The 27,803-nt window shown below is 32.3% G+C and overlaps 2 protein-coding genes across 2 annotated transcripts; one reads left to right on the top strand and one right to left on the bottom strand.

The window, feature by feature from the left end:
• Positions 1–398: 398 nt before the first annotated feature.
• On the bottom strand, positions 399–8,491 carry LOC132744932 (trafficking protein particle complex subunit 8-like; the record flags this gene model as incomplete). The annotated part of the gene is made up of 8 exons (XM_060733724.1): positions 8,262–8,491; positions 6,328–6,528; positions 5,470–5,559; positions 4,830–5,004; positions 4,197–4,359; positions 3,182–3,217; positions 1,310–1,436; positions 399–712 (listed from the first exon to the last, which is right to left on the bottom strand). Coding segments are annotated over exons 1-8 (1,263 nt in total), but the record flags the coding sequence as incomplete, so codon positions are not given.
• A 3,113-nt stretch (positions 8,492–11,604) lies between these two features.
• Positions 11,605–20,211, top strand: LOC132744933 (gamma-aminobutyric acid receptor-associated protein-like 2). The gene is made up of 4 exons (XM_060733725.1): positions 11,605–11,741; positions 15,186–15,241; positions 15,825–15,997; positions 18,708–20,211. The coding sequence occupies exons 1-4, from the start codon at positions 11,708–11,710 to the stop codon at positions 18,799–18,801; spliced, it is 357 nt and encodes a 118-aa protein (XP_060589708.1). The 5' UTR covers positions 11,605–11,707; the 3' UTR covers positions 18,802–20,211.
• The last annotated feature ends 7,592 nt before the right edge of the window (positions 20,212–27,803 follow it).

The following is a 27,803-nucleotide window of genomic DNA, read 5'->3' on the forward strand; positions in this document are numbered from 1 at the left end:
AAAAAACCTTGACAGAGTTATGTCCCTCTTGTCTGTTGATGAAGGTCGTGATGGTAAACAAGTATGGTCAGTTTCAAAGCAATACCTCCAATGGTTTTGAAATAAAGTGAGGTGGTACAAAAAACTTAACCAAGCTCAATACACTTTCTAAGTCAAAAAAGGGCCATAATTCTGTCAAAAACCTTGACAGAGTTATGTACTCTTGTCTGTAGATGGAGGTTATGATGGTGAACAAGTATGGTTAAGTTTCAAAGCCATACTTGTAATACTTCTGAAAATAAAGTGGGGTGGTACGAAAAACTTAACCAAGGTGTGACGCCAAACGCTAACGCGCCGACGCCGGGGCGAGTAGGATAGCTCCCCTTTTCATAGAAAAGTCGAGCTAAAAAATTTCTCACCATGTCATTCAAAGTTCTCATCTGTCGCTCCGCCCAGGGTATCAGAGCTCGCACGGCAAACTCGTGTATAAATATCCTAATGCGATCTTGATCACTGGCCGTGAGACACATCCCGTGTCCTGGAAATTGACCTTTGTTTTGCATATTAAATGAGGATGATTTTGACATGGCTGACTGAACGCTGTTGAGACTGCTAGTGGAGCCCTGGTAGTCCGAGCTGTATTCTAAGGTCGGGCTCTGTAGCGGGCTCTCATCTGACAAGGCCAAGGGATGGTCCATAACTGAGTTAGTCACTGAGCCTAGACCATCTATACCTATAAGATATATATTCCACAAACTATTTTCTGTTCCAATGTCAGCTGTCCCAGGTGGGTTTTTTTTACATGTATTTTCAAAACCCTCTATAAATGTATATTTCAATCCCGAGACGTTTCAAAAACGCGAGCTAAATGCATTTTTCAATCCCCTTTCTCTTTTTTAAATGGCTAAAATCATACAATAAGTTTCCAGTCCCATTCATTGAAAAATAAACACACTGAAATACACACCTTTGCAATATTCTAAGAACAAATCAACTCATCTCCAATAAGCTAAGATATTGATAGACAAGTAATTTATAGAAAGAGTCCACCTGAAACTGTAAAGGTCACAAGGCAAGTTTACTTGTGCACTGAAAATAATACAAAGGCAGTCACCTGAGCAAAACATAATTTTTCCTTAAGCAAACTGGATAGATCCAGCACATCAAAAAAGTCTATGTACCTAGTTTGACTCATAGCCACAATGTCAAAGCCTACTCTGAAGGGCAAGTGATGTGCAGTCAGTGTGATCTTAACCATTGGATAATTGAGACCCCATGAAATCACATTTTGATAAATTAGTAAATTAAAGAAGACATTGTAACTTCATACCTTCATCAGAGTGGGAATTTGTGTCTAGAACATGGTTGTTAGTTTCCGGTGCACCTTCTTCCAGCCTTGTAGGGAACATGGAATCATCGGCACCACTGCTGCCCCCGGCATCGTAATCAACCCCTTCCTATGAATGAAAAAAAAATCTGTAACATAATAATATGAAAATGATTATACAGGTTGCAATGGATGCTCTAATCATTATTCTCATTTACTATAAACTAAAAAAAAATGTTACTATATAATAAACCTCTTGACCACTTCCTCTATGAAATTCGTACTTATGACATACAAAATACCACTCATGAATCCAAATCTGTTTGTTATCTGGAATCTTCCAATATTTAAATAGTAACTGATAAAATGTTTTTTAGGTAATTCCATATAGTACTGTATATTACTGCCCTACTAGATTTACATGAAAAATAAAATTACGAGATAGAACACAATATAAAAAGCAGTATTTTGGTCTTGCTCACAATAAATAATAAATACTTTTATCTCCTCATTCCTTTGCCACCCCCAGTTCCCTCATTTCTTTTTTTTAATTTGACATTTCATTTACAATGCTTGTTTTTTTACTCTCTGGTTGGGTCTGAAGTCACACCAACACTGTTATGATTGTATGGTGACTTTCCGAAAAAAGAACTCAGGTGCGCTTCTGTACATTATTTCAGGCATGAAGAGTAGGCATCAGAGTAGAACCACCAACCTTTTCTTAAACTGGCTGGAAAACTCCTGCACAAATAATATTACGTCCCTGAAGGGATTTGAACCAACAACAGTTAGGGCCAGTGGTAAAGAGCCAGCGATTTGAGCCACTTGTCCACAGAGGCCCCAACAAGGCATTATTAATATATAATTGGCCATATCTATACTTATGCCATGTTGTACAATAAAGTTCATAATTATGTCTCAAGGAATTTTAGTAAGCTATTAAAAGAATTTTCAGAAAGATCCAGTATTACTTTTACATGTTATTAAGATAATAGAAAAAATATTTTAAACAATGCTGGGACACTCCCTACATTCCCTTTGATCAAAGCTTTCCACATGGTGTTACTTTATACAGAAAAGAAGTCTGAAGAAAATTCAATTTTTCATCTAGGTGACCTTGAACTTATTTAAACCAGTCTGAAACCTAATCCAAAGGTAAGTGAAGCATGGACAGACATTATATATGTAAAATATCAGTCTATAAGTTGTTACTGAATATCCCTGGAAAAATGGTTAGTAAGTAGTACTAAGTACGATAAAGAATAGAATCAAGGAAGAAAGGAAAGGACACACCGGCAGCTGCATGATATACTTCAACATAAAAGTTTTGCCCCATTCCCCCCCCCCCATCCAAAAGGACTGCCCACGTTAGACTGCTCTTTTAAAAGAAAAGATAAAAAAATACCATGTGAATCCCTCAAATAGATAAGCATACAAAATCGGAAACAAAAAAAAGAGTTACAACTGTACATGCAAATCACACATGTAATGTATAAAAGAAAAAGAAAATAAAAAATGTACATAGAAATATGAAAAGCTGAAATACTTAACAATGTTAAAATTTGCTTCATGTATGGAAAAATGAAAAGTAGGGCTAAAATTGAACACTTGCAAGGTTTAAGTGAAATAAAAATGTAACCTGTAGCAGTTTTATTTCATATACAATGTAAATTTATCAACAAAAACTTCAGAAGTAAAACTGATGCTATGTTGAACTTTTTTTTGTTTTGTTTTTATTTTTTTTGCCAAAAAAAACCCTTCAAGCTTGAAAACAATTGTGCAATTGTGAGTCATAAGAAGCAAAATTCTAGCCCATAAATGCATGCTTACTCAATGCAAAGAAGAAAATTCTAAAACCGTCACACCAACACTTACCCAAGGTATAAAATATTTAGCCTTTTGAGGCTTTTTCTGTAAAGAATTAAAATCACAACACCTTGTTAGTACAGAACACAATCACACCCCTAAAAGCTTTAAATGCAAACCTCCCCATCCATCCACAACTGAATTTGTATAAAAAAATTTTTGTTCCTGATTTTTTAATTCATAACTTCCCATTGTGAATTTTAATGGCTTCCAATTCATAAAAACTTGAATTGTGCACAAAATTAAAGTTCAGTCATACTGCACAGATGCCATGGGCAAGCTGGCTTGTCTCAAAACTGGTTGCGAAATGGTAAGTATATGTAGTTATTGCCACTAAAAAGTTAGTAATGCTGATAATACAATTAGTAACAAAGCTCTGCTAGAAATACCTTCCCGTGCCTACAAAAGCCTGTGTTATAATTCCAGCTCAAAACACAAGTGATTTGTTATTTCTACATTTCATTAGTTTATGACACCTGCAACATGTGTTTGATAGGTTTCTTTGCAACAAATACCAAAACTGCGACCATTCCAGATATAGTATTTAAAGGATAAAACTAAGTTAATAACAGAAAAACTTGTTAGATTTCATATCTATAAACATGGAAGGTATTTGCCAAAGCATAATTATGTTAAATGTTATCTTAAAACAAATTCTTTCATACCATGCCCACTAAGCATTCATTAATATTTTGTTACGACAAAATCCACAATTTGCATCAATTATTCAAATCAGATTAATTTTGCTAACAAGGCCGCTGATGCAGCATCCCATTGCCAGTTTCTAAACAATAAAGCATCGCAATTAGTCACTTCATTAATCAATAACCGCAAGATGATCAAAGTGGCATACCAAAGTAACTTTTTGTATCACAAGTTTCGGAGCGAGAAAAAAGATTCCCTTTCCTGTTTTTTCTACTTGGTCTGATAAGACATTCATTGGCAAATAAAAATATTACTCTTATGTTTGCTTGATACAATAAGTAACATGGGTAGCTATATTTGTAACACTGTCAAAACGTACCCCTACATCTGTAGGTTTATTTAGAAATTGTCCCCATGGATCTGGCAGACTTGTGTCCATCTTCATTGTTTCGACCGTCGTTAATGAACGAGAATTGATCTGTAACAAATGGCAGCTTTGATGACCGAAAGATGACTTCATACTTTGGTAAACTGCTTCAGCTCTAGAAAGTACATGCAAAAGAAACAATAGTTATGAAAATTTCAAAAATAGCCTTCCTTCAATCCTTTAATTACATGAACATATATGTATACAACATCATGCGTATAAGAATTTAAGTAAACAACCTCTGTTGTGAAAATTTGAAGAAAAATTATATACTTAGTTAAAATTCTTAAAATAGACTGTAGTAGCCGTTAAAATAATATATATGTCACATGAATAAAGTATGTACTATAATTATAAAGTATGTAGATGGAAATCTTCTGTGCATAATTTCAGGCACGAATGGGCGCCTGAGTAAAACCACCGACGTTTCGTCAGCTAGCTTGATAGCATCCTCACGTGAAAGAATCCAAAAGTCTCTGTCAGGATTCGAACCCACAGTAATGAGGACTTTTACAGTCTGCTAAAATCTAAAATGATTAGCAAAAGAGCAAATAACTACTTATCCTTTAATACAAGAAAACTTACTTAGAGGCCTCTGCTTCCACTACGTCATGAACAAGAACATAATATTTGAGAATATTTGGACAGAACCAGTGTGGCAGTTTGTTTGGGAACTGGGACTGCTGTTGTTGCTGACTACTCGACAATGTTTGTAACATCGCCAGAGGGTCTGTGTGGTTGGAAGACACAACAAATATACCTGGTGCATTGTGTTAAGGAAAAATGTAGTAAACAAAACAAACTATAAACTTCTTTTGGCAGAATTTTTTGTATTGACATTGTTCATTCAATTCAAATATCAACCAAATTGCGAAGCGTAACAAATACAATCAAATTTGACACTGAAATATGATAATTAACAAATATCATATCTTCAAATTACTTCTTCAGCAATATGACATATAAAATGACAAACTATTGAAACTTGTACATATTAAAGTTTTTTTCACAAATGGGGCACAGGAAGGGCATCCCCTAAAGGAGATAACACAGTGCTATGTTAATTGAAATTTAGGGGATAACTGCATGATTTTAAACAATTTTCCCTGGGAAGGGGGGGGGGGAGTGAACATTTACCATTTTGTTAGTTTCAGCCTAACCTTATCAATTAAAATGACATGGAACTTTATCATTTTATGTGATTGTTAATCTTCTACAAGGATACAAGCTAGACAATGTTTGAGGAACTCATGATCAGATGGTGGTAAAGTCTGTAGGAAACACTCTCTGTAAGCTTCAAACCATGGTGTGGAAGCTGTAAACAAAAAGATACAGATTACATTATAATACTGGTTTCAAAATGTCAATGACAATGATAAAGTATAGGTAAAATTGTCAACAGATAAACACAGATTAAATCTTAATACTGACTTCAAGAAGTATGACATCTAAAAAATTGTATTGTAAATATGGTAATCAATGAAACAATCAATATTTTATAAAGTAAATAATTTGTAGAATGGCCCTATTCAGACCAAATTTTCGTCAATTCTATTATAAATTTTAGATTACCCAAAGCCAAAGGAAAGTTCTGTTGACTCTGAACATGTAGAAATTTCTGTAACAGTAATGCTAGCTAAATTTCAGCTAGCAGGTATTTTGTATATTTAACATTTTGAATTAATGCTTAAATTGATTAAGGGTCAACAAATTTATGATAAATGATTTCAAAACTCTTTGATAAAGTATTATGGTAATGGTATATTGAGGTAAAATATGAGCTTGTCAGTACTAGTATATAATGAAGCATTTCAGTTCTTATATTTATATCAACAACTCGTAAATTTTTTTTAAAAAAAAGGTATATAAAGTTAGCATTCATTAATAAGCATTTAGAGGCCTTCAAAAACTTTCATTTTCTAAATGCTTACTAATGAACACTAGCTTATCTAGTGGTTGAAATTATTTAAACAGGCAGTCCATTTACATGACTGATAAATTTAAGAATTTATCTGAAAAACTACTATTCTATTGGACTAAACATATTTTCAAACACTTCAGAAAAAAATAAATAGTTTCATACAGCTCAGTTGAAGGTCATAATCTCCCACAGAGATAACATTCCCTCTAGATCCCTCTGCCATCACTTGTTGTTCACTATTTACGGCATCATTCATTAACTTCTTGGCTGCTGCAGCTGGGGGTATCTGACAGTTCATGTCCACCATGCTGATCCGCAGATGTTGTACATTATGCTGTACATTGTTCGGATCTTTTATGTGTGCTGAATAAATACACATTAAATTATATTTCATAGTAAATTTGTTTGCTGAATAAAATAACATAAAATTCTATTTCATTAAATGATTAATAAGAGAAAATCTCACAAATGCAAATCTGCATGTCACTGTGCCTATAAAACACACAAAATCAGCTGGGTGTTAACTATGCTGTTATTTATTTCAACAATGGATGCATTAAATTTTATGGATAAAAATCAGTAGAACATAACATCATATAGCTGAGTGACATACATGTACCATAATAATTATAAGTGTAATATATTGCATTTTTGAAGATAATCCGGTGATAAATCAAAGTTTATAAATTATTAATAAATGTACCATAAAGATTATTTAAGCTTTAATATATTGTTTTTACATAATTCGAATATAAAATTCTCGCTAAGTTATCTAATGTTTTGTCCATTAATTTCAAACCCAACAATTTATCTCAGTTAATGCGATTATCATAAACACTGATCGGCCAACAGTGATTGCACAAATTTCTTAGTGTACATCGAACGTATAGTCATAACATGTTCCAGCTTAACTGGTGGAGACCTACAGTGACTTCTGTGCATTATCATTCAGCACTGCACTGGTAAACCACAACGTTCGCTAAGCTATGCTGTAATGCTTCTCACTGGAAAATCCAAAAGTCCCTGTAGGGATTTGAACCCACGGCGGTGAGGGGCAAGTGGTTTGAAGTCAACGACCTTAACCACTTGGCCACGGACGCCCCCTTTATTAAAGTCAAAGAGAATATATCAAGTTATAATCAACACTAGAGGGATCCGAACATTAAACCTAAACAAAGAGTTCAATGCAGGGGTGTGGAAATCCCATGCCCGACTTGTCCGACTCGGGACTTTATGCCTGCGGACAAGTAGATTTTTCTATAGAACTTGTCCGTGGACAAGTGAAAATCTGAGCCAGTAGGAAAAACAAAATACTGTATTTTTGTCGCTTATCAATGGGGAACATTTATTGTAGTAAGTTAAGTTATGATTCTTGGTTAACTATGAGGAAATACACTTTTTCATATCAATCATTTCAACCCATGGAATAACTCTTGTTACAAAAGCAAGCTCCTTGATACATGCAGGTCATATGGAGGCAACCGCTCTTTAAAGTAAATTTTAAAATGCACATTTGGTAACAATTGTAAAGTTGTTTTGGTTCAAATATTTTCAAAAGGATAATTGTTTGGACATCATTCATTGCTTTTATAAGACTAAAGAGTTGTAGATTGTTTCCTTAAACTACAGAAATGATGTCTTCTCTTTACTCAGCAAATCTGTTCACACCTTACTATATGAAAGGACAGTGTAACCTATAATTAACTTTTGTTTAAACACATGGCCAATGTATTGTATTTTTATATGGGCAAGTACAGTTAAGCTGCGGACAAGTAAAAATTTCTGGCCAACTTGTCCGTGGGCAAGTGGCAAAATTTCATATTTCCACACCCCTGCAATGCATTGCTCCGACACCACTCTTCCTCTGCGACTAGGATGATATGCATTTTGTACAAGAAATAAGTGAAATTATTTGCATAAATCATAATTTATTTTACATTTTCAAGTCTCTTTGTGTATTTGTAACTTTTTATGAATAAATGGGTTTTTTAGAAATCTTAATTGCATAACTTTACAGCTTATCTGTACGAATGAAAATTTCTTCGACAGCAATATAAAATAACAGAGATCAATACATGTGTACTGGTTCAGCTTACCCTCTGTCTTCAGTCTACAAAAAGGCTGAACGAGTTGGACAAATGACAGGTTGTTTTTCTGACATAACAACTCTGCATCATTACTGCACAGCGCGGCTATTTGTGGACTGAATGTGCTTTGAATAAATTCATGAGCTGTTTGTTTATGCTGTGCCATATTCAAACTTTAGGCGTGTATTGATTTGAGAAATGCATCATAGAACTGTCAAAATTTGGCAATCAACTTTCACTTCCTGTTCACGAATACGCATGTTCCGGAAATGGGGTGGTTTGGGATTAGGCTAAATTAAAAAATAAAACGGAATCTGGTCATCAAACACTGCTTTTTTCATTAAAAGAAGACGAAATTACTCGGAAACTTAAGAAAAGATTTTTTGATATAGGAGCCTAGATAATATTTCTTTTAGTGAGACTGTAACTCATTTAAGATTTTTACGGAGGAAGTGTTTTAATTTTTTTTAAATTAAAGATCCTGTATGATCGTTAAAATTACCACACTTAAGTGAAATTCAATATAATTATGTACGTACATGCTTCTAAAACAATTTTTAAACATCGAAGAATTAATATGTAAAATATGTACTACAAATATTTGTCCCCAGTATATGTAATCATTACAATCAGGAATTCATTCCTTATTGAACAAAGTGACTTAAACTTGAAAGAAAATAAATTTCTAATTACCTAACTTTATAAACATGAAATGTAAATTCGGTAATAGTTTTACAAATAATGCTTTTTGGAACTTACAATATTGATAAGTCTTCATTTGAGCATTATATGTATGATATAAAATCATAAAATAATTGTGTTACAGGATCTTTAATATTAGTGTATTATTTAAAAGGGACTCGATCGATCCACCACAGAGCTATATTTTTAGAGCTTTTTATCCGTCTGTAATAAAAGTCTCTCGATCCTATGAGGTTTTTCGAGATACCTTTTCGAGATTTGTGTACCATTTCATGTCGGTCTATTCCAATAACTTGCTTGCAATATAACAGAGTATTCATTCATGCTGTTTTTTTTTGTTTTTTTTTCTTCTCAGAACAACTAATTTGGTAAAAACATTACCTAAAGTTATTAAAATACATTTGTATGGTAAACAAGATCAACAAGGAAAGGCGGCGTTCAATGAACGAAAAGGGTTTTTGAAAACTTAACTCAAATCTAGCTAAGAACTGCGCTAATTATAAATATCGCTCTTAAATTTAATAAGGAGTGTATTTCTATAAATGCCCCATTTGGTCTTTGTTGATGTTTTTAGAATTTAGACCTCAGCGAAACCTTTTTATATAAAGTGGTATTGAAATCAACCTATTTGATTTTCCTAACTTTACAACGTATGCCAACTACATAAACTTTCATTGAAATATTAATTTAAGAGTACTTGAGATATTAATTTGATAACACTGAAGCCAAAAACACTTTATCACAAATTCATTCATTCATTCATTCATTCATTCATTCATTCATTCATTCATTCATTCATTCATTCATTCATTCATTCATTCATTCATTCATTCATTCATTCATTCATTCATTCATTCATTCATTCATTCATTCATTCATTCATTCATTCATTCATTCATTCATTCATTCATTCATTCATTCATTCATTCATTCATTCATTCATTCATTCATTCATTCATTCATTCATTCATTCATTCATTCATTCATTCATTCATTCATTCATTCATTCATTCATACATCTATTTTTCATCCATCCAGCCGATTTCTTTAGCATCCGTTATAATTACAGTGTATCGAATTTGTACGTAGTTTTACGGTTAAATCAATTTGAATTAATATTTAATTTATTGGTCGGCAGTTTTTGTTTTTGTTTTTTTTTACTTGGCATAGATTAAAATATGAATAGCAATTTCACGGCAAAATATAATTTTCTCTATATGTTTAACTGGTCTGCATTTTCTCGTCTGAATGTAGAGAGCATTAAATTTGCTGACCATATAGAATAAGAAGAGTTTTACGGCTTAAATCAATTTGAATTAATGTTTAATCGGTGCGCAGTTTATTTACTTAATTCAATGGTCGACATGATTTTATACAATATATTAAACTTGCAGACATTACAAAATTAATAACAATTTCACGGCAAAATATATTTTTCTCTATATATCTAACTAATCAGCATTTTCACTGTATGTCTAACTGGTCAGCAGATTCTACTATATATTTAACTGGTCATCATTTTCTCGCCTGAATGTAAAGAGCATTTGCTGACCATATTGAATAAGAAGACTTTTACGGCTTAAATCTATTTGAATTGATATTTAATTGGTCAGCAGAATTTTTTTACTTAATTAAAAGGTCGACATGATTTTATACAATGTATAAACATTGCATATATAAATGAATAGCAAGTTCACGGCAAAATATCATTTTTCTATATATATCTAACTGGTCAGCATTTTCAATATATGTCTAACTGGTCAGCATTTTCCCTATATATCTAACTGGTCAACATTTTCGAGTATTACGGCTTGAATCAATTTGAATTAATATTTAATTGGTCAGCTTTTTTTACTTTTTAGATTGTCGACATGATTTTATACACTATATGTTAAACTTGCGGACATTATAAAATGAATAACAATTTTACGGCAAAATATATTTTTCTCTAAATAACTTACTGGTCAGCATTTCCCCTGTCTATCTAACTGGTCAGCAGATTGAATAACAATTTCACGGCAAAATATATTTTTCTCTATATATCTAACTGGAGAGCATTTAATATCATATTTTGGACTGTTTATTGTATTTTGTCATAGACAAATCAAGAATGACACGTGTGAAATTTCTTTAAACTAATATATGACATTGGGGCATGTCTATCACGATATTGTGTATTTTGTTGGTGGAACCTACAGATAACGACGAAGTTTTACGTGCAATTTTCATTTATTTTCCTGTCAGAGTTTCTAAAGAATAGCTAGTTCATAAAAAAAACAGAATGTGCAATTACTCCATTAAATAATTAATTTTCCGGCTAATCACAATTGATAAAAAAGAAAAAATCATGTTATTGTTCATGCAATTTTAATTCAGATTTGCACCAAATACGAAATAATCATTATAAATCGTTAAAATATACATTAGTATATGTATATATTGTATCTATGATGCATAGTTTTATACGTATTTGAAAAAAAATCGTGATATTTTTTATGTAAGTACACAATATTATGACTACATTATTTAAATTTTAACCAATATATAACACAAAGAAGACAATTCATTAACATACTAAAATAAAATATTAATTATATATCAATAGAAATTGAGAAATATATCAATTACAGCAATTTCCTATATATTCTATATCGTCAGCTAATTTGTCAGCAGTTTAGTATCGCCTCCATACTGTGACGTCACTTATCAAAATAAATAAGAAATTTAGGTCACTTTACGAATATTGTTCCAAAATGAAATTCAAGTTCAAGGAAGAGCACACATTTGGTAGGTTTTCTATTCCCCCTGCGTATAAAATCATCCTTACCGATTTTACTGTCCCGGTGCCATTTTTACATCACAATAAAGATAATTTTAAAGGGGTCATGATCATGGTCACTTGACATGAATTTCCATTTTCTTTTCTAGATTTTCTGTTGTCATTTTAACTTTATCTTGGAATTTTCAAGTGCAAGAACAATATTTCTGGTTTTTTTTTCTGTTTTATACTCAAATTAGAAATTATGATCTAATAAAATGCTACATGTGTACATGTACATCATAATTATTGAATTTTGTCATCAATTGTTCATAATTTTCTTAATAATAAGAATTAATTTGGGAAATCCTGTCATTAAACTGTCCAAACACAACTGATAATCACAGCAATTCCACTCTCGGAGAATAAAAGGGAATTAGACTTCTGTCAAACTAAGGCAAAGTTCCTGCAAAGTGATGCACATGCCGTGACATGGGAGACAAGACACTTCATCCCCTGGGCAGGCACCTAAGTCTTAGCCACTTAAATTTGTAGACATTTAGCCCCTCAAGACACTTCTGTACCTGAAATCTGTAAGACATTTGACACCTCAACCCTATTTATTCTAGAGTAAATATTTCAACAACAATTATGCCCTTGTTATGTTAATTTTTTTACTTTAGAATATGTAACTCCAGGCATTTTTAAGTATATTTATAAAATATAACATACATGTACTGGTCGGGGACCATCAACCGGACACTTTTTGAACATTTTTGCGTACAGAATTCATAATTTTTAACCTAGAGACCAAAAAAATTGACATGGTTCAGCTAGGTTCTTCTCCTAACTAACAAACTAGTTTGTTTATTTCTGATTGTATTAACACTTATATCTGAGGCTCGACAAGGAGGGTATCAAAATTACCTAAATTGTCTACACTACAGTACCATGTGTCTCCGGACAGATATGTACATTACATGATTTAATTCAGATAAAAGCTTGGGTGTTTTGATTTTTAACATGATATACATTATTTCAGCAACAAATGCTGAAGTTTTGGATATATTCTATTGTTTACTCTGCAAATGATAATAGCTGGTATATGAGGTCAGGCATTGCTTTCGTGACCCCCAAATTTCAACGTAAACATTCTTGAAATAGACATTAAAATATTACCATTTACGGAGGTTGAAATAAATTTATTGGCTTAATTTTAGAAGAAACATGAACGAAGAAAATACTATATTAAGCATTTTGATGGTTGTCCGGGTTTGGTGGTCCCCAACCAGTAAGCATAATTTATAAATTATATCACGAAAGACAATTTAATTACAGTTACATGAACCATATAACATAAAACTTTTTATAACAACATGTAATCATAACAAAACGAAAGAAAAATAAACATGAGAGAGAGCTTTGTATAATTGCTGACAAATATAATTATGTGTGTTTCAACATGAACAGTAAACTGTCAAGGAACAAGAATAAGGCAGTGTGAAAGAAATTAAAAGTACATGTATCATCATAAAATTTAATCTTGGAAAAATCACAGATTTTAAATTCATGCATGAGTGACAGTGATTTTTCTGCTTATATAACAGACTCCGAAAAAGGGCCTCTTCCCAATTGAAATTTTCTTTAAAATCATGCAGTTTTCCCAAAAATCTGAATTTAAACCTGGTTTTTTGGTTCCCAAATTAGCAATTTTAGGGATAATTTTTCCCAAAATCAAGAGGCTAAGGCCAGTCTTCCCATTTAAGTGAGAAAAATCACTGAGTGATAAACAATAAAATATTTTGATATGTGAACCTTTCATTGCAAGTTTAGAAATTACAATAATAAAAATATTTTAGAAAGAAAATATGTTCATTTAATAATGACCATTTTTATTTGCTCTAGCCAGATTTCAAAAACATCCAGCCCTTTTTTAAGAAAAAAAAAACAAAAACAACATTGTTACAACAATATTTCTATTTTATTAATATGTCTACATAAATAAATTTATAATACATGTGTATATAATAAAAAACAAATTAAAACAACAAATATATTTAATCACATAGATTACAAAGTTCTCACATTTTTCAACATTTTTTATATGAAACGCTTAATCAGAAAATGAGGGGTGAAGTGTATCAGATTTCATAAAAAGAGAGGTGAAGATTCTGCCAAAACTGACTTTGGGTGAACTGTCTGTAAATCACATCTAGTAAATGTCATGTGCTATTATACTATTTAACTAGTTCAAAATCACTGTAAGCCTATTTCAGAGTTTTTAACATACACTATATTAAACTCTCTGTCTCTGAAAAAGTGTTGTAATAACTATTGTATCATAGTTTGGGGACATTGCTGTTGAAAATGTGTCAGAGTTAAATCGTATACATAATACATGCACATTGCGTTAACTGGAGCGCAGGTATTAGTTACCCTGCAGAGCATGCTCATTGATTGGTTCATTTTGTCTGGGGTTTACACATTGTGATGACGGGGAAAGGGAAAGCGATAGAAATATTATTTTCAGATGCTCGTTCATTGGTTCCTTTTTTCTGGGGTTTCATATTGTGACATCAGGGAATGTGTTTTTATTTTTGACTATGATACAAAAGAGAAAGAACATCAAAACACTCGGCAATCTGATTTATACTCATTTATCTGATTTATACAAATCAGATAGCCTCGTGTTTCGATGCTCTTTCTATTACATATTCAACCCATCACTTGTCAGACTAATATTCGACTTTTCACTTGTTATACTAATATTCGACTTCTCACTTATTATACTTATATTCAACTTCTCACACTAGACATTGGATACTGTTACAGCATATATACTAATATGCTAAAAGTAAATTCCGTTACAATTCCTCATATCATTCAAAATATATGACATATACTAAATTCCTGTACAATTACCTTGTCTCGACATTGCATTTATAATAATCATATAGTATTTGTACTGCTTATTGAAACTAGTTATAACAGTGGTATTAATTTATTAGTATCTATTTGCCACATTTCCCCTTCTTTCTTGAGGTTTGCTCAAGAAATAAGAGGGCAATATAACATTTTACTGTTGCATAACCCTTAACTGCACAGGGCCAAATAACCCTTCTTTGTAGAGGCCTAATAAAGACTGCTTCCATAACCAAACTAAGCTCTTTTTTCCCCAGTTTGGTCCTCAAAATTCCCCAGTCTTTTGAAATTTTGATAGAATTTTGAACAAAATAAATGATGGTGTTGAATTAAGGTCTTTTACTGCCTTATTAGTATTTCCAAGTGCTTTTTGCTTTTCTATTTTGAAGAACTTGTTATAAGTTTGTGTTAAATTTGAGACCCTTTTCCCTAAGTATGCCAAAATCACGCATATTTTCCCCAAGAAAAAGGCTGAGGCCCCTTCCCCAAAAATGGTGTTTTGGCCCTGCTGCATTACATAGATATAAAAACAAGCGTAATATTTATTTCAGATCAGAGGAAGGCAGAATCAACAAAAATAAGAGACAAGTACCCAGAGAGAATCCCGGTAATAGAATTTTTACTATTTGATTATACATGAATTAGCTATTGAACAATGCTTGAATTAGAATTTTAATTATGCTCAGGACGATATTCATTAGAATCTTCCTTTACTAGGAACCTTATTGAAAGAATGATTCATAAATTATGTGAACCTGAATTATGTCCATGTTACTGCTAAACACAGATACTAAGGAAACTGGATAATTTATTTATACACCCAATCTGTATCACATTGTTTCATGTAAGAAGGAATGACTGCAAAACTGTTTTTATTTTCTATAATTTTTTTTATCCCTAATACCAATAAAGAAAAAAGTAATTTAATTTGCATATTAACACAATTAATTTTTTATATATATTTGTTCACATGACAAAAGTTTTAGTTATTTAGAGTACTTTTTTAACTGACAAATCTAGAAAAAAAAAAGAAAAAAAAAGAAGAGAAAAAACAATATTTCTTGGAAAAAAATTATGTTGTACAACTTGTGATTTATAAGAAACATATTTATACAGCAACGTTTTATCTACATGTTTATTTAAGGATCATAAATTTTGCTATTACATGATTGTATATTTTTTTCACTCAGGTGATTGTTGAGAGAGACCCGAAGTCACAAATTCAAGACATAGACAAAAGGAAGTTTCTGGTACCAAATGATATTTCAGTTGCTCAGTTTATGTGGATAATAAGAAAGAGGATACAATTGCCTTCAGAAAAAGCCATATTCCTGTTTGTTGAAAAAGTTCTTCCACAGTCAAGGTAATTTTAATCTCGTTTTTTACAGGCAATTTTTCCAAAACTTTGTTCATACAAAATTACATTTACTACTTTTGACTCCACGCCTCATTGACTAACCAGTGCCGCCGCCATTACCATATATAGTTAAATCACAGAGTTGGAAAGACCCCCTGACAGTAGAATCTATCTTTGGTGCAGGCAAGTGATTTGAAATCAGTGTCTGTCAGTATCTTTCTTGTAAGAAAGCTACCCAACGATCTTATAAATGTTTAAGGCTATAACTCGTACACATGTGCCTGTTTATGTATGAAATAATGCACTTGAACAAAATGAGGACATTTATTTTAAGGTCTTCTGCCAAAAGAGCTAACAAAAAAGATGTACATTTACATGTATGTCTTTCTAAATGATTCCTCCACCCCATCCCCCCCCCCCCCCCCCCTTCTATAGCTGGCCGAGTGGCTGTTTATAGTCTGCTTCGCCTCAGGAATATTCTTTAAAAACATGCAGTTTTCTCCCTTTAATTTACATCAAGGGTTTTTTCCCCTGTTGTTGCAAAAATTAAACCAAATTTAAGGATATGGCCACTTTCCCTTTCTTTGTAAAAAGCTCTGTATGACTACACTTTGGAAGTACATCCCTGTTGCTAAGGCCTATGTCCTATTTGTTCTTTGAAGCACATTGATTAATACTGTAAAAAGGTCAAGTCATTGTTTTTGCACTGGGAAACACATGTAACTGTGTACACACATGTATATTATAACAGTAACTAGATTTGTCAATAATAATGTCATACATAATTATTATTATTACATGTATGTTTCATTTGATGACAGTCAAAGGCAATAGTTTGAAGGAATTTTTTAGTTGATAGTACATATTGTTTAAATTTAATCAAACTGTCAACTTTCTCAATAAAGACTTAGAATTTTTATACGCAGTGCCAGGGATTTTTTTATTTTTATCTATTTCCAATTCATTGAAGTGAATTGTCAACTTTTCAAGACATATTAATGTGTCATCTGTCACCTTTGGGTCATTAACTTTTAAACTTTTAGTATATTCACTGTATTTATATAAGTGTAAAGATGGTTAATGTTATTGTAAGTACATCATGTAACATGTACAAGATAAAAGGTCATCCTAGGTCAAGTGAATAAAGGTCACTAACCTAGAATCATGTGCACGTGACTGCAATGGGTTTGAATGTAGTACAAAGATGTTGAATAATATACATGTATTATGTGAGGAAGTTGTGCAGCTCTTGAAAATGTTGATAATCAACTGGTATCTACTGGTTTCAATGTCATGTTGAAATATTGCAGGGACGGGCTCTAGAGGTCTTCTAAATTCTTGGGAAAGTACAGTGTTAACATCACCTAAAACCTCAAACTAAATAATTATTGGCAATATCTTCAGTTCTGTTGTTGACTGTTTAGTAATAATATTTTATTGTTATGAATGATGTTTCTAAATCATTACATTGATATATTCCAATACAAACATGTGTTACAATTTGTACTGTTAAAACTTTGTTCTCATTGTTGTAGAGTGCCTCTCCCCTTTTCTAGATTTTTATACTTCACAACAGCAGGTGTCAATTTGCTGTGTAGCAGCAGTTATGTTACCCATAATTCACTTCAGTATTACTAAATTTTTCTGGTCCTTTGGTATCATACTTAAATCATGTTGAAGATTGAAAACCACTTGAACTTGACCTTGTGTATAAAGGGGACATGAGGGATATTGTACTTTCAATTTTCTACCATTGAGCAGACTCAATTATACCAAGTCGGCAGATTTCACTTTAAAACTTTGTTTTCATTGTTTCTAGAGATCTCTTTATTTAGTGTTTTTTCACCTTATATAATAGAGGCCTGTAAAATTATGGACTCTTCCTAATGGAAATTTCTTTAAAATCATACAGTTTTTTCCAAAATATAAACTTACAACAGCTTTGATACTTCCCAAATTAACAATTTTAGTGATACATGTAGCTTTTCCCAAAATCAAGAGCTTTAAAGGGCCACTTCCCAATTAAGTGAGAAAAACCACTGCTTTTTTCCAGATTTTTTATGTTTGATTATCATCATCTAACATAATATTGTGAAATATTTCAGCGTGAGCATGGGATAATTATCTAACATAATATTGTGAAATATTTCAGCGCGAGCATGGGATAATCATCTAACATAATATTGTGAAATATTTCAGCGTGAGCATGGGATAATCATCTAACATAATATTGTGAAATATTTCAGCGCGAGCATGGGATAATCATCTAACATAATATTGTGAAATATTTCAGCGCGAGCGTGGGATAATCATCTAACATAATATTGTGAAATATTTCAGCGCGAGCATGGGATAATCATCTAACATAATATTGTGAAATATTTCAGCGTGAGCATGGGATAATCATCTAACATAATATTGTGAAATATTTCAGCGTGAGCATGGGATAATCATCTAACATAATATTGTGAAATATTTCAGCGTGAGCATGGGATAATCATCTAACATAATATTGTGAAATATTTCAGCGTGAGCATGGGATAATCATCTAACATAATATTGTGAAATATTTCAGCGTGAGCATGGGATAATCATCTAACATAATATTGTGAAATATTTCAGCGCGAGCATGGGATAATCATCTAACATAATATTGTGAAATATTTCAGCGTGAGCATGGGATAATCATCTAACATAATACTGTGATATATTTCAGCGCGAGCATGGGTCAGGTTTACGAAGAACATAAAGACGAGGACGGTTTCTTGTACATAGCATACAGTGGGGAGAATACATTCGGAGAAAATTAAATCATACAGGACAATTGTTTGTTGTGATATAGTATAATTTTTGTTATATATTTGGGGGTATCATCTCTGTAAATCGTAAATCGCTGTAAAGAAATGGTTGCTTCTCTAAATTCATTATTCTGGTAAAATGTTGCACTATTCCCATTGTAACTTGGAAGAGATTTTGCATTCATTTTTTGAAAATTTTTACTTTTTTTTTTCTTTGATAAAATCATGTATTTTTTACTCAGTATTTGGTCTTAATTAAGATTAGAAGATTATATATGGCCAAAATGTTTTAGAATTAGTTATCAGCACATTTATTTTCTGTCTTGTATCGGGCATGGCTTCGAGATATGATTTTTTTTTTTTGGCACAAATGTTATTTTAAAAAGATGAACATTAGTCATTTCATAAGTAATACTTGATTTTTGATGTTGTTTTCATTAAACGCTTGCCTTTTTTGTGATTTTTTTTTGTTAAATATAAATATAGACTTGTTATGATAAAGATTTTTGGAACAATTTTATGCAAGAGTTTTTTTTGTTTGTTTTGTTTTCTTCTCTGTAGTATTAAAAGTATTTTTTACTCTGTCCTGTGAACATTTATTACTATCTGTTTTGTTTTTTTCAATACAATTCAGATTGTTTATTTCATCATTTGTATTAGTCTGTTTAGTTTTGTACTTTAGAACAAATTTTTAAATATAGTACAAACTGTATATACTAGGCCAAGTTACAAACCTATTGTATCAGAATTCAGATATCAAGAAATACTAAAGATGAATTTATTATCAAGTGGAAGAAACAGTCAAGACGGTATAAGTTTAAAGGTTTTATTTAATGATAATAAACAACTACGGTATTCCACCCTCACGAGTCTTGATCACCTCACCGTTGTAAAATATCAGGATACATATATATAGAAATCAAAGTCTTAACGTATAAAAATTTGTTATATTTATAGTCACATGATTTGTTCTTAAAATAAATTTTAGGTCATTTCAGATATCAGAAATTTTAAAATGTTTATTTGTTTTGTCTGAGACATGAGCTATAAATAACTCATGAGCTATAAATAACTCATGCAGATGACATCATTATTAACTCTTTAATCAGATGATTTTTTTGCACTCACTTTTTTGTTATCATTGAAAGGTACATGGATTTTTTCTCACTTTTTTTTTCAATTTAATTTACTGAATCTGTATATTCCTAGGGTTATATTTAGTTGTTTTGATCATGTGTAATTTGGTAAAAAAATGCATTGTATGATTTACTAGTAAATGGTTGCACAGTTGTATATGCTTCCAAGAATTTTACCAAACACTGTAAAGCTCTCCAAATACAAAGACCCTGACCAATCCAATAAAACTTGTATGATTTGATTTTAGTACTAATTTGAAATTGAGCAATAAAATTGTTGTATTTTTTAGACTGGATTTCAGTCTTAGATCACATTTCAGTTTTGTATTGCACTGAGGAAATTGTAATGTGCCGGTATATAAAGCTAAAGGGAAGAAATTGTGTTACATGAAACACATTTACTGTTGTTAAATTGGCTTTAATTAAGTTTTCTTATGAATTGTAAGCATAGTTCTCTCCCTTGACTGTGTGAAATGTGAACTCTGCACAGTTTTCTCCCTTGCTATGTGAAACTGTAAATTCCATGCAAAAAATGTGAAATGTTTACCCCATACAGAATTTTCTCCCTTGCTATGTAAAAATGTGCTATACATGTATGTGAAATTTAAGTAGCTTTATCTATATTTTATGTGGATTGTTGGTGTAATTGTTTTAAAAGCATTGGAAAAAAAGGCATTTCACTTCAGATAAATCGTTAATAGGAAGACTAAGTTAAATTCATACATGTTAAAAGAAATTATCACATTTTTATTTTCTTGGAACCTTCCTACCTTATGGTAATGTTGGAGATAAGAGACTTAATACTTCCAGTTTGTTGGTGAAGTGTTTGGATGATTGTTAAATAATTTATATAATTAGCATTTGAAGTGAATATCTCTAATTGTAATTTGAACGTAGTTATAAAATGAAAAATAAATCATTGCAGACCTTCACAGGGAAACGCCTTCTATAATTGAAAAAGAAAACATTACAGGCCTTTAAAGTGACACGCCTGCAGATGAATAAAACAATCACTAAGAAATATTTATCTATAGTATAGGAAACATATATATATATTATAAATATTCACTAGCCTGGTTAAACTTTGAAAATATAACATAAAATATGACAGAAACAATACTTTAGCCAGTAAAATTCTACCCTGTCAGTTAGCAAAGATATCTGGATATTTTGACATGTAATAAGTAATTTCTGTGAATTTTTTTCCCAAGGCTAGATCAGATCATATAATTTGTACACTTGACAACTTTTTACTCATTAGATCAAGTTTATGACATTTTGCTAATAAGAACAATTTTTTTTTTAACCTTTCATTAGGAAATAAACACAAATCTGGAGGTGTGCTGCTTTAAGCCATTTACTGTACATGTATTTACAATACTGATCTACAAAATCAGTGCTACTTTTTTCAATCTCTTAGCTGAGCGATGTAGACATCTGACTGCTGAATGATTTTTTTTAGCTCACCTGAGCTTGCTCAGGGTGAGCTTTTAGGATCGGTGAATGTCCGTCGTCCGTCGTCCGTCGTCCGTCGTCCGTCCGGCCGTCCACAATTTCTTGTGAACACTCTAGCGGTCGCATTTTTGCCTCAATCATCATCAAACTTGGTCAGGATGCTTATCTAGTTGAAAGCTCGGATGAGTTCGAACATGGGTCATCTCGGATGAAAAACTAGGTCACAAGAGCTAAAAATAGAAAAACCTTGTGAACACTCTAGAGGTCACATTTTTGACCCAATCATCATCAAACTTGGTCAGGATGTTTGTCTAGGTGATAGCTCGGATGAGTTCGAACATGGGTCATCTCGGATGAAAAAGTAGGTCACAGGAGCTATAAATAGAAAAACCTTGTGAACACTCTAGTGGTCACATTTTTGAACCAATCATCATCAAACTTGGTCAGAATGCTTTGTCTAGTCAATTGCTTGGATGAGTTCGAACATGGGTCATCTCTGATGAAAAACTAGGTCACAGGAGCTAAAAATAGAAAAACCTTGTGAACACTCTAGTGGTCACATTTTTGACCCAATCATCATCAAACTTTGTCAGGATGCTTGTTTAGATAATAGCTCAGATGAGTTCGAATATGGGTCATCTCGGATGAAAAACTAGGTCACCGGAGCTATAAATAGAAAAACCTTGTTAACACTTTAGCGGTCACATTTTTGCATCAATCATCATCAAACTTGATCAAGATGCTTGTCTAGGTGATAGCTCGGATGAGTTCGAACATGGGTCATCTCGGATGAAAAACTAGGTCACAGGAGCTAAAAATAGAAAAACCTTGTTAACACTCTAGTGGTCACAATTTTGACTCAATTGTCATCAAACTTGGTCAGGAAACTTGAATAGGTCATTGCTTGGAATAAATCGAACATGGGACATCTCGGATGAAAAACTAGGTCACATGAGCTAAAAATAGAAAAATCTTGTTAACACTCTAGTGGCTACTGTTGTGATCCAAATATTCTGTTAATTGGTCTGAAAGTTTTTTTTTGATGATTTCTAAGTCAAGATCAAACATGGGTCATCTTGGATGAAAAACTAGGTCACACCGCCCAAATATGGAAAAACCTTGTTAACATTCTAGTGGTCACATTTTCGACTCGATTATCATCAAACTTGGTCAGGATGCTTGTCTAGGTAATTGCTTGGATTAGTTAGAAATCGCATGTGAAACTAGGTCACCGGAGCTAAAAATAGAAAAATCTTGTTAACACTCTAGTTGCTACTGTTTTGATCCAAGTATCCTGGAAATTGGTCTGAAAGTTTGTTTTGATGATTTCTAGGTCAAGTTTGAATATGTGTCACCTGGGTAAAAAACTAGGTCGCACTGCTCAAATATGGATAATCCTTGTTAACACTGTAGTGGTCACATTTTTGACTCACCTGTCATGAGACTTGGTCAGAATGCTTGTCTAGGTAATTGTTTGGATGAGTTTGATAATTCAGGTGAGCGATCTAGGGCCATCATGGCCCTCTTGTTTGATGTTCTACAAAATAACTATGTACTAGATAAAGGTATAATATTATATACAGTTTAATTTTCAGCCATTTTGTAATCAGATGCTACATGCTAACTGTAAATGCTTACTGTCATTCTTACTGTGCATGCTACAGTTGTGACCTATTAATGTGCATGCCCATATTTTTTAAACAAATGCTTCGTGGACTTTTCCAAGTTTTTAGTGGTGAAATATTTAGCTTTCTTGATTTCTAGGTCTGTTGTCCACAAACAGGGCCAGAAACAAGAACATGCATACTTTAATGTAAACCAGGTCAACCATAGACTGTATATTATCCAAATGTTGCAATCGGATACCCAGTAAACCAATTTTAGTAAAATTGTAAAGACTTGAAAGGTCCATTAAAAGTATAAAATATCACTGTGCATGTAAGGGAGGTAACTCTCAATTTAACTGTAGCTTTATTTAGATGATACATGATATTTTGTTTACATGTTTTAATACATCATTCATGCACCTGACAGAGGTTGTATTTCTCACATTTTTTGCTCTGTATTATACAGAAATATAAAAAGGAGGAAGAGGCCCTGCCATTGTCCAATGATACTTACTTTGTCTCTCTATTCTTGAAATTTGCTTAAATTTTGTTTGAAACAAATAGTATTATTTAATCCTTGAAAAGTCTGATATTTGAAGATTTATTGATTATACTGCAATAAGCCTCTCCCATACACCACCCCCAAAGTTATTTAATATACATTTATAAGTGTTAATAACAGTAAGCCAGTTGATTTCACAGAAATTTGCATGTCCTCTAAAATAAAATCCCCTGCTGGTATGATATAGAATGTACATGTATGTATAGATGTGTATACATTATATATGAAAACGCTTGAAGGTGGGCCTAATATGGTAAAATGGAAAATGTTACTGCTATGGCTTGCTTGAGCCTGTTTATGGATTGCAGGGAACGAGCTACAGCTATTGTCACTGACCGCGCCACCCCCAACACCATCGATCCCTAGCTCTACAGACTGCAAAAATCGGTTAAGCAGAATTGAGCATCTACTTATAGAATAGAATTAAATTTAGAATTTTAATAACATATTCTGAAGATTTTAGTAATGAAATGATGTAATCTATTAAAATAAAGCTGGAACAATTCTGAAATTAAATGTTAACTGATCTAAGAGAAAAGATGGACATTTTTAGCCCGACTATTCAAGCAAAAAGGAGAGCTATTGTACCCACGTTGGTGTCGCTGTCACAATTTGTTTTAGTGTCCAGCTTTATTTGTCATCCAATGAAAACGCTGTATTTCTTAAAAATTATGTGTGTTAATTTTCATAGAAGAAAAAAAGTCGATACTATATTGAAATCCGTTCATAGTCGCCTTCTATTTTTCATAGTGCTTCATAGTACCGCGTAGTGACGTAATCAAGGTCCAAATAAAGCTTGACACTAAATATGTTAGTGTTCATCCTAAGCTGTTCTACAGAAATTAGAAACATTCTCCTGTCGCTATCGCTCCGGTCGAAGTTTCTAATTTCTGTAGAACAGCACGGATGAACACTAATATATACGAAGTTTCTGCGTGCAAGTAGCTGTCATCAAAGGGAAAGGGTTGAAACTTCACACACTTGTTCTCTGTGATTATCTAACGTGATGAGCACAGGTCCTGTAACTCTTGAGTTTCTTTTTAACAGTGTTATCCCCCCTTTTTTATTGTCAAGAACTGAGAATAATCTAGCTTGCTGTTTTACAGACAGCTCTTGTTATGTATGGTAAAGGCTGTTATTGCTTATAATTATATGAAGTAGTGGTTTTTGATTTATTGTAGAAATGATGCATTTGCACTGACAATAATTAGTAATTGTATAAAATGAAAGTGATTGAGTGTTGTTGTTGTTGTTAGTTGTAATCATAGAAAAAATGTCATGACATTAATAAACATTGTGTATTTTTCATACTCGACCTTTTGACAGATGAGTTATTATTGAATAAAAGTTATATCGTCATTTCGTCTCTGTGTTATTTGATGTCACAGGTTCATGGTAGTTAGTCTTTCACTGTTTATTATTTCTATAGAAAAATATCATGTAATATATCCCATTGTCATTACTTACTTGCATTGTAATATTTTGTAATTTAGTTTGCACATCATTGATTTTCACCACTCGAATCCCGACAGGGACTTTGGATTCTTTCATGTGAGGAAGCTTTCCAACTAGCTTACGGAATGTCCTTGGTTCTACTCAGGTTCCCGTTCGTGCCTGAAATAATGCACAGAAGGGCATCTGAGATCTTTTTCCTTCAGTAATGCGGGAACGTCGCCATATGACCATATACTGTGGCGGTGTGACGTAAAACCGATTCAAACAAACAAAAAGCTTTGGTTTTTATGAAGCTATAAGCTTTATATAGACACTCTGGAATCATACAGTACTGAGCAATGAGTGTAAAGTTTCTTGCTTTTGGTAACAACAACTTGCCTGACATGGTTTGAACTCTTTCATTTCTCAATGTGTCTTGAATGGACTCCTTGACAGTGTCCAAATATTTTTGATAACAGAGTCCATATGTGTGACATATGTAAATTAGAGGGAGTTTTAAACATTGAGTTTGTATCAATATGAAATTAAATGAAAATCACCGTATTGCTAAACAGTGCACTGGTTATTTCTACATTATTTAACTGAGTGTCTTTATGTACATGATTATTTACACTTTTTATCTGACATTCTATTCACTTTTATTAAATGATAACAGACATAAATGGGTTGAATAATGGGATAATGCATCCCTGGTTCATACATTAAGTTTTGTTGAGAGCATAATTATTTTATTCCACATTGATGGAGGAATTTTAGTGCTTTACACAAATCTTTACCATCATGTGACATTGTGAGCATGTACCAGGTCAAAGGTCAAAGTCACACTTAAAACGCTTGTGTGGAGCAAAACTTCTACAGCATTGGTAATGTGAAGCGGTTTGAACAGTTTGAAAATGAACTTTTCATGTGGTTTCATCAGATTGCAAAATGAACGCATGAGCAGGCGGATTTTTTGGTTACTCCAGTTTTCATGGATATCTCACATGTTATCGATCACTGAACCTTTAAATTCCAAAATTTTCGTTCCAAATGTTTGAGCAAACAGAAGCAATAGATGAAGGTCTGTTCGGTTCTGTGAAAATATAATAAATCCTCATTGCTAAAACTTTGAGTAAAATATTTGCAAAATACAACATCATTGGTTGATGGGACTTAAATTTCCTGTATGTTATAATTAAAGATGGAACATACACTTAAAGATCCTGTGACTCAAAATTTTATGTTCTTATATGAAAAATCTTTGGCTTAAATAAAGAATTAACAATGTTAAAAGTTACAGAAAACCTTTTTGATAAGGATATTGCCAAAATTTAAAATTTCCGATAATAAAAGGAGATAATTAGAGATCTGTTTTTGGTAAAAAAAAATCAGTTTTGCATTCAAATAAAAAATTCACAACCTTTTTTCCTCAAGAAATATCATATAATGTGTTTAATAATGTCAACTTCTATATGTTTTTCATAAGAACTGACTTTATATACAACTTTCGCAAGGATGTTACATCCTTAATTATTACATACAGGATCAGGTATGTAATCGCATATGATCACTCAAAGCTTTCTTTTACAGTGTTTGCCACACATATCACACATAATAATGTTATCTTTGCTTTCATCACTACGAGAGTGAATATTCCTTTCATGTGCAATAAGGTTATCTTTTCTAGTAAAGACACGCTCACAAACTCTACATTGGAAATCCTCTCTTTCCTCGTGGGCTTGAAAGTGTCTTTTCAGACTGTCCTTCCTCGAATAGGCCTTCCCACATATCTGGCACACATGTTCGGTCTGTGATATTGTAACTAAAAAACAGGAAATTATGATCTTGAAAATGTTTCATGATAATCTTTATATGTGCGTGTGCGCGCGTGCGTGTGTACGTGTCACAATAAATTACAAGAATATCATCAGATTGTACGAAATCCGATTTTAAGCATAAGTCTTGTCTTCAATTCACTGTAAAAATTTCGAATGAATAACACACACGCATGCACGCACACTAACTTTAAGTTACTTTTAACTGTAATAAAATTGTAAGAATATGAGCGAGATTTTGCGAAAGACATTTTAATAGCATTTTCTTTTTACAATGGTATCTTATGTTTGGTAGCAAAAATTAATGGAGAATGCTGATAGCAAAGTATTTGAGAATCTGGACATTGCTTAAAGAAGTCAAGACTATTAAAGAAAATGTATCCTAAATTCTTACAACAGGATTGATCACTTCTCAAATTAAAGTGTACAAATCTATATCTGATGAAAAGTATTGCAAATATTTAAAAGCAGCATAAGTACATTGTTTCCATTACTGTTGTGACAAAGAATGCCTCTGTTATTTTACAGATACGACAAATGTACGTTATCTGAAATAAAATGTTCCCCCTACTTATTTTAATTGGCTTATTGATTATTTTATGCATGTTCCACCCCATATCAATACAAAGGTAGACGCATTTCTTCCATTTTTAGGTATTTTGTATCTATTCTAATCATGTTACAAACGATAAAACATCGAATATATAGCATTATACACTTTAAAACCATAAAATAAAAGCAAACCTTCCGTTCCCATGGCTGGCACTGGTGGTTCTTCCACGGGTATTATGGCGTCGTATTCTTCAATATTCTGTAATATTGATAAAAATACACTTCATTCTAAGTGATAATTTTTGTGTTCTTAGGTGAAATGGGTCAGCTCTCTTCTACGCAAATTTTTTATCTGTTTAACAAGTACAACAGCAATTCCGTATATATTATGTACAAGACAATTTGCACAGTGCAATTATTATTTCTTACCAAA

Source organism: Ruditapes philippinarum, unplaced genomic scaffold, assembly GCF_026571515.1.
Source record: "Ruditapes philippinarum isolate M1 unplaced genomic scaffold, ASM2657151v2 ctg1296_1_1_1_1, whole genome shotgun sequence".
Taxonomy (NCBI): Eukaryota; Metazoa; Mollusca; class Bivalvia; order Venerida; family Veneridae; genus Ruditapes; species Ruditapes philippinarum.